The sequence below is a fragment of the Camellia sinensis genome, chromosome 6 (assembly GCF_055761805.1).
Source record: "Camellia sinensis isolate YWXY chromosome 6, ASM5576180v1, whole genome shotgun sequence".
Taxonomy (NCBI): domain Eukaryota; kingdom Viridiplantae; phylum Streptophyta; class Magnoliopsida; order Ericales; family Theaceae; genus Camellia; species Camellia sinensis.
Genome location: NC_138966.1, coordinates 146,208,240 through 146,216,941, shown reverse-complemented (window position 1 = coordinate 146,216,941; position 8,702 = coordinate 146,208,240). Strand labels below are relative to the sequence as shown.

General features: G+C 33.6%; 1 protein-coding gene and 1 long non-coding RNA gene across 3 annotated transcripts; one reads left to right on the top strand and one right to left on the bottom strand.

The window, feature by feature from the left end:
- Positions 1-265: 265 nt before the first annotated feature.
- Positions 266-5,560, top strand: LOC114319941 (disease resistance protein RPM1-like). Of its 2 annotated transcripts, none has more exons than XM_082875050.1 (3): positions 266-499; positions 1,352-4,222; positions 5,309-5,560. In XM_082875050.1, the coding sequence occupies exon 2, from the start codon at positions 1,361-1,363 to the stop codon at positions 4,184-4,186; it is 2,826 nt and encodes a 941-aa protein (XP_082731176.1). In that variant the 5' UTR covers positions 266-499; positions 1,352-1,360; the 3' UTR covers positions 4,187-4,222; positions 5,309-5,560. The 2 variants fall into 2 exon arrangements, with proteins under 2 accessions (XP_082731176.1, XP_082731175.1); XM_082875049.1 differs by having other exon boundaries at positions 1,347-4,222.
- A 212-nt stretch (positions 5,561-5,772) lies between these two features.
- Positions 5,773-7,385, bottom strand: LOC145792946 (uncharacterized). Its single transcript, XR_014333273.1, has 2 exons — positions 7,263-7,385; positions 5,773-5,976 (listed from the first exon to the last, which is right to left on the bottom strand). It is a non-coding gene; the product is annotated as an uncharacterized LOC145792946 (long non-coding RNA).
- Between the last annotated feature and the right edge of the window lie 1,317 nt (positions 7,386-8,702).

The following is an 8,702-nucleotide window of genomic DNA, read 5'->3' as shown; positions in this document are numbered from 1 at the left end:
GAGATTTATGTATATACTACGGCCATGTTTGATTCCACCATACTAATAGTAAGGTATTAATAATCTAATCAAATTAGTGTGATAATTACAATCCCACCCCTACCCCATTACTAATAATCCTACAAATTTGTTGGATTAATTATCCATTGGATTGATAATCCTAAAACAAAATGTCAAAACAAACATAGAATAATTGAATCCACAGATTAATAATTTCAATCTCATACTCTAATCCTTCCAATCAAACATTCCATACAAGTATAAGTCCATGGGCCATCTATTCAGGTACAGCTGGTGGAGGTTGTATTCTGATGAATAATGGAGCTAAAAAAGGTGTATGCTTTGTATATGATTCGAATCTCAAGGGCTAAAGTCTGCAAGTCAAAGACTCTTTCCACACAGTGAAGTTTTTGCTGAAATCTGAAAAACCATCAAAGCAGGCAGTGCCAAGACTTTGGAATTTTGATATCAGTTTTTAGAGTTGCACATCAAACTACAGGTATGTTTCTACAAACACATATCTATATATTTTTCTAATCATTTTTAGCTGTATAATATTAATATATTTAGAATTCTAGCTATGACAACAATAATATTTCCTTGATCAGAGTCTCACATCTTGAATTTTAGCCTTTTCTAAATCCACAAAGACAAAAATCACTCACAAACATGAAGATTCTACTTAAATCAAGAAATCTTCACTTTGGTATTATTGCCCAAAATCAATTGCATACTTTTTCCTCTATAAATTGTTATTAAAATCCATGAAATTCTTATTAAAAGTGATGATTTCGGTGTTTCTTTACTTTTCTTTCATAGATTCCTACTCATATTCATGATTGAAGCACAATCTAAGGACGATCTGAGGATAAAAAATGATGTTGTATCTCTTTTACACTCAAATATATATGTTACCATCGATAATTGTTGTGTTCACTTAATTTTTTTTTTCAGAAAAAAAAAAAAAAAAAAAAAAAAAAAAAAAAAACTAGAGGGGATAGTCACTTATTTTTTTTTCAAAAAGTCTGTAGGGGCGAGTCTATAATTTGAAAATAATTAAAAATTAAAACTACAATTATAATAAAAGGTTTTATTTATTTATTTATTGCAAGACCCAAAATGTGAATCAAATCTATTCTTTTATCTAACCTTTTGGAGGAAAATGTGGCCAAAATAATTAATTTCTCCATGACTGAACTTTACCACCTCTCTCGTAAACTAAACAAGAGCTATGCACTGAATTGAAACTTCAACATCATCATCATCATCATCTAACTTCCTTCCTTTCTACATGGACACAATCCCACCTGAAGCATAATCAAAACTAATGGTTATGACGTGTTTAGCGCAGGGAGAACTAATGGCAGAAAGAGCAGTGATCTCTGTTATTCAATATTTGGGACCATTGTTAGCCAGTGAAGTAGAGTTGTTGAGGGGTGTTCGCAAGGAAATGGTCAGTATCAAAGCTGAATTGGAGCGCATACACTCTTTCTTAAAAGATGCAGAATCAAGAGCAGAAACTGGAGATGAAGGTGTGAAAATATGGGTGAAACAAGTAAGGCAAGTTGCTTATCGGATACAAGATGTTATCGATGAACACATTCTCTTGGTCTTGCCAAAACAACCTGGACTATTCGGTTCCTTGCATAAAGTCACTCAGACGTTCACTAAGCTAAAGCCACGACATGAGATAGCTTCTCAGATCCAAGACATCAAGACTACAATCCGTGAGATCAAGGAAGGAGTTGATCGATATGGATTCAGTACTAGTACTTTGTCAGAACATCGCAGCAGCAGCAAGGACAACATGTGGCGTGACCCTCGACTGGCTTCCCTTTTCATAGGGGACGACGAAGTCGTTGGTATTGAATCTCCCAAATATGAACTGATAAGCAGATTGGTCGACCAAAATCAATCACAACGAGCAGTGATCTCGATGGTTGGCATGGGTGGAATTGGCAAGACCACTCTTGCCAAGAAAGTATATGACAGCCAAGAAGTGGTTGCACACTTCAATTGCAAAGTGTGGATCACTGTCTCTCAATCATACAAGCCAGAGGAGCTCCTCAAAACAATGATAAAGGAGCTATCAGGAATTTATGTTCTACCTGATGAGGGAATTGAGTCACTCATTGTCAAGCTAAAAGGATATTTATCCGAAAAGAGGTATGTCATTGTGTTTGATGATGTATGGGAAACTGATTTTTGGGGATCCATGAGACATGCTTTACCCAAAAATAGTGAAGGCAGTAGGATAATTATCACCACACGAAAAGAACAGGTTGCTGCATTTTGCACAGAAACTTCAGTGGATCACGTTCACGAGCTTCAGGCCCTATCCCAAGAGAAGGCTTGGAAACTCTTTTGCACGAAAGCCTTCCAATTGGACTTTGGGGGTCGTTGTCCCCTTGAGTTGGAGGAAGTATCACAAGCAATTGTTAGAAAGTGTCAAGGTTTGCCACTTGCAATTGCAGTTATAGGCGGTCTCTTGTCCACCAAAAACAAGGGTATATCCGAATGGCAAAAATTCTATGGTAGCATGAACTCTGAGTTGGAAAGGAATCCTGAACTTAAAAGCATTAGCAAAATTTTGTTGTTCAGTTATAATGATCTGCCTCAACACCTCAAATCTTGTTTCTTGTACTTTGGCATAATGCCAGAAGACTACTCTATCAAAGCTGGGAGACTAATTCGGCTATGGATAGCTGAGGGTTTTGTTGAAGAGCAGAACGGAAAAACATTGGAAGAAGTTGCAGGAGAATACTTGACTGAGCTGATCCATAGACGCTTAGTTCTAGTGTCAATAACAAAATTTGATGGAAGAGTTGGACGGTGTCAGGTACATGATGTAGTGCGTGAGATTATTCTCTCAATGTCCAAGGAGTTTAGTTTGTGTCAAATTTTTGAAAAAGAGAATTCAAGTTTCAATGCCACGACTCGCCGGCTATCTATGCATATGCGTTACTGCAACATGGATAAGGTTATGAAAAGCATTAGTAAATCCCCAGTTCGTTCTGTTTTTCTTTTTCAAGAGGGAGAGCTGCCAAAGAAGCCCTTATTGGGTACACTAGCTACAAATTTCAAGCTTTTGAAAGTGCTAGATCTTCAGGATGCTCCTTTGGATCAACTTGATGAAGAAGTGGGAAATCTATTTCTTTTGAGATACCTAAGCATAAGGAGAACAATAGTGAAGATAATTCCAAAGTCCATAGGCAAGTTGCAAAACCTACAGACTTTGGATCTGAAACATTCCGCCGTGAGTGAGCTCCCATTTGATATCAGTAGGCTCTGTAAGTTGCGACATCTTCTTGCCTATTCTTATAACTTTGAATCTGAATACTTGGTGGATTTTATAGTAGGAGTGAAGATACAAGGAGGGATTGGGCGTTTAGAGGAGCTGCAAAGTTTGTGGTATGTGGAGACAAATGATGGCCTAATTAAAGAGCTTGAGAAATTGAGGCAGCTAAGGAAGTTGGGAATTACGAAATTGGAAAGAGAACAAGGGAGGGCTCTATGTGTAGCCATTGAGAAGATGAAATACCTTCAACATGTGAGTGTACGGGCCTCAAGTGATGATGAGATTCTGGATTTACAGTATATATCATCATCATCTCCACTTCAATATCTTCAACATCTCGAGTTGGTTGGACGTTTAGAGAAGTTGCCCGACTGGATCCCGAAACTTCAAAATCTAGTCGCATTCACTCTATTCGGTTCAGGTATGACCAAGAATGATCCACTAAAAGCTCTTCAAGTCTTGCCTAGTTTGGTACGTCTTGTTCTTGTGGATGCATATGATGGGGAGCAGTTGTATTTTGAGGTCGGAAGGTTTCAAAAACTTAAGCGACTAACTCTGGTAGGGTTGAAGGGATTGAATTCGGTGATAATAGAGGAAGGAGCATTGCCTCTTCTTGAACATCTAACGATTGAGCCTAGCCCGCAACTAAAGGAGGTACCATCTGGCATCCACCACCTCAGAAACCTCAAAACTCTTGAGTTTGTAGGTATGCCAGAAGAATTCATAGATAGAATGGAACCCAAACCCAACCAAGGAAAAGACTACTGGATCGTCGAGCATATCCCTCATGTCGAGCTCTGGTACCGAAACGGAAAACAAATTTCTGATGTCAGCAGTCTTGAAGAATATTTCAATCGGAAGGTGAAAAACGCAAGGGTTAGGGAATGAATCTCAAAGTTGAATGCCAATTCAATTTACTTTCAGGTTTGCCCCCAACTGAATTGCTGTGTTCGTTTATTTCAGAGTTAAAAAGAGTAGATTTAGGATAGGAGAGTTTTTAGATGCGTTATTTGTCATTTTAATTTTATAATTTTACTTTTTATATTGATAATTTTGATAATTAAAATTTAAGGGACTAAAATAACAAATAATGCATTTTTTAGGGGCTAAAAATGTCACATTTTAAAATAAATTATCATGCTACTTAGGCTCCGTTTAAATAAAAAGAAACAAATAATAGAAAGTAAAAATAAGTGAAAGAAAAGAAAAGGAAAATAAAATAAAATAAAATATTGTATGAATTTAATTAAGATGAAAATTTTACGAAAAAATAGGAATTTTTATTATAAATGATTACTTTTACAACAAATTTAAATTTTCTTATATCTTCCTTATTACTTCCATTACTTTCATACTAAACAAACTTATAAAATATATATATATATATAGCTCCATTCGGTTTAATTTTTAAATTAGTTTTGAGTTTTGAGTCATGCTTTGAAAAATAAAAGTAGCATTTGGTTAAGTTTTCAAATCATGATTTAGATATTAAAAAAATCAAAAACTCTTTTTAAATTTCAAGTTTTCAAATCATGTTATTTGAGTTGTGTTTTTTTTTTTTTTTTAATCCAAACATTTTCTAACAAAAAAATTTGTAACATTACCACAAAAATGCCTAGCATTACCACAAAATATGTAACTTTATTTCTGAAAAAAATTATATAACATTTATCAAAAAAATACATAACATATATTCTACAAAAATGCGTACCATAGCCTTACCCTACATTTGATATATAGATTGGTTATGATTTTTGACAAAAATAAAAATTAAGAGTTAACATACCATTATTCTTAAGGTCGCCACCATCTCCTCCACCACTACTCCACTCAATCTCACATCACCTACACCACCACTATTACAACCAACACACCATCATTTTTAAGGTCGATATCAAATACAAAAAAAATATTTTTCTATTGAAACAAAAAAAGTCTAAATCACCTACTTATATTGTTCATTGATATATTGCACCTCCTTACATTTAGTATGTGTTTTGTAATTATTAGGTCCTTTGCAGCAAATGCATACAGTTGAAGAAAATTCAATTGCAGAGACAAACAGAATCCAAATACTCCAAGCTTCAAATCACCTCATGACTAAGCAAATCCCCGTTGATTTTTATTTTCTTTTGGATTGCAAAAAAAATAAAAATTGTCATCTTGCTAACATGAACATATTTATTATGGTTTATTTTATTTTATTGTTGTTTGCTAAGACATTGTATTGGATTTATGTTATTAAGACTTATTTCATGATAACCACAACTATGCAACTCTAATTGAGAATGTAACGCCCCAAAAATTGGGCAGGGTATATCTATTTATGCAACAAAACCCGCCTGATAGACAAACACATATATATAGCTAACTATTCCATACATCGATTTTCATTAAATCCCAAATGCCAAATACATATTGTTCGCATCTCAATGCCCTAGTTCCAATCTCAATCATGCATTTTTACAACAAGCATGAAATGGAAGCCAAACAGATAATAAGTGCCCTAAAGGCTTACAAATTTATCCAAGAACATTCTTGGTTACACAAAATGGAGTTTCAACTCAGCGCAAATAAGGCCTTGGGCTTACATTTAACAAATAACAATAAAACAAAAATGAAGTCTCAGCTCCGAGTCCTCCCAAGTCAATGCCTTGGCGAAGGTATAGCACCTGTACCTGAAATGGTTTCCCTTATAGGGTAAACCATAGCCTAGTAGAGATATACTACACAACACATGAACTATGACAAGACTAAAGAGGAGTATGCTCATGCCATGCTCATGATAAAACAGTTAAAGCATGCGATGCTGAGATGCAACAACAGATATAAAGCCATTTCCATTTTAAACCATATCTGTTACATGAATACAGGCTTTGTGAATCTCTAGGTGAGTGTCTACAAGTAGGACCTAATGCACTACCACTGTCACTTTTGCCAGTAAACTAGAAGGCTCGATACCTAACCGCACGGTTCTACACCCTTTACCCAGATTCACCATGTATTCATCTTTTCGCAAACAGATACATTTCCAAAACATTTCTCAAAAACAGATATATTTCCAATGAAATGAATGTAATGTAATGTCCAATGCAACAAATGAGGAAATGTGGTTCAATTTACCTAGGTCTTATTCATTTCTACAACAATCATAGCTATCCTCCACCGATAGCCCAAAACAGATATTTCTAAATAGATATTTAAACAATTAAGTTTCAAAAATTTTGATAAATACAATCTATTCCACTTCTCATCAAATATGAACAACTACACTAGTTTTCATATTACAATCACGTCCAGTAACCTCTCAAGGTCCATTTTTAACTGTGTCGATTTTATCCCAACAGATACATTAAGCAAAATAATACTGTTAATGCCCAAGAAAACATCATTTTCTTTCCAAAATCATTATACAAGCATTATTCAACTATGACATCCTATTTTGATAAAAAGCCCCCAAAATTAAACATAATTCCTTTGTTTTCTTTAAAAATGCTCTTTTGGTCGTAAACCGGTAAAAATTTCAAAACCGATCGAGTTGAAGTCCGTTTTTGTTCAAATTTAAAATATAACTCTTTCATAACCTTAAAAACACATTCCAAGTTTACACTTTCGCAATTTGGGCATCAATTCTTTATTTTTCTCAAAATTTCTCTTTTAAGCAAATAAATCACAAATTTTTCAAAAATTCTAATTAAATTATATACAACTCTAAACTTCATAAAATCAAGTAAAAGTGCATAAAGAAGTGTAGGAAAAATTCCTACCTCGATCCAAGAGCTTCTAAGAAAATAAAAATTTTCGGCGACAAAATTTTGATTTGTTCAGATTAAATCGGAGCCCTCGGAACCCTCTACAATTTGATCTATGGAACTAGGGTCTAAAACCTAATAGGTTTTGATGAATCAAGGATTATATATAAAAAAAACAAACAAAAAAAAAATTTCAGAATGAGAGAGATAACCGTGAGAGCGAGGTTGATGGAAACAAACAAAAGCAATCCAAGTCTCCTTATTTCTCTGCCTTGTGCTGGTAGAGAAATTGATTAAAAAATTATATATAAACAAAAGCTAAGCAAGTGGCAAACCAATCACCCAAAAAAGGCATGGCTAGCAGACCTCACGTGGTTCTATCCTCAAAATTGATAAAAATATCTACAATTAAAATTATGATTTAGCAAAATTATAAAATTTTGAAACATAAAATTATAATATGGTATAATTTTTGTTATCACAAAATTTAACCCTCATTAAATGGTATACATCATAAATATTCACAACTCTTTTATGGTAATCAAATAATAATAATAAAACCATAACAATATTTCATGGTTACTAACGGGTCACGATTCAATCAATTAGGTTCAAAATGAATGGAATTTATTAAAATAAATCCCCAACTGAGATTAAAGTTTAAATTCAATTTGATTCAACTCGTTACAGAGAAAAACAGATGATCATTCATTCTTTCTTGTAGTGTTTTTACACTAAGTTCCATTTTGTTCTTTTCTTTCTATTTTTTTATTATTCTTTAGAGCTAATGTTATGCATAAGAAATGTAGTAATCAGGTTTAGACTATCACTAAACCTTTTATTTAGGGAGGAATTATCTCCTCATAGATCATATGACTTGACAGTTTGGGGGCATAATTTGGCTACCTTATATGCTGTCTATTCCATATCTATATCTAAATTAATGTTGCAAAAGTATGTATTATGTGTCACTTTGGTCTTTAAAATTTTTATTTTGTCAATTGTGTATCTAAATGTTTTTATTTGAGTCTAATTTGTTCAATTCCTTATTATTTATGTATGGTTGGTTGAATACGTAGTTGAATAGCTTTGTTTAATAATTTAGACTATTATGTATAGTTTGTCATGTTAGTTTTTATATACTTTCAACTTGGGAAAGACAGAATGTGTACTATATGCCCTTATAATTAAAGAAGAAAATAACATAACTCCATAATTTCTGAATCATAACTAAAAAAAAAAAAGTCACAACCAAACACCACATGAGGCACAACCAAAGATTTTGTGATAATGTCATAACTAAAGAAAAAAATTGATCATAACTAAAGAAAAAATGACATAACTAGAGGTGTATTGATACACCCCTTTCAAGTATGTACTGTTGGAACAATCTTCTGTGTAAATAAAATAAAATGAAACTAAGTCAAACAAATAAATAAATAACGTACCGAATTTATTTATCGAATCAAATTTAAAACTTTCAAAGACCAAGTCGAGTGTGTGACACTCTGTCCTTAAAACAGACTCGCCCCGCTACGGTGCTTACAGTTGAGTGGCATCTATCTCCCAAGATACAATGATCTTCACAAATTGTAGTAGCACTCCAAACAATTTGTTCGGCGAACCAAACCTGTGTTCTAACTCTATGAAAC

Bases quoted from the DNA above. Each gene is read 5' to 3' on its own strand.
- LOC114319941 (XM_082875050.1), top strand. From the start codon at position 1,361: ATGGCAGAAAGAGCAGTGATCTCTGTTATTCAATATTTGGGACCATTG.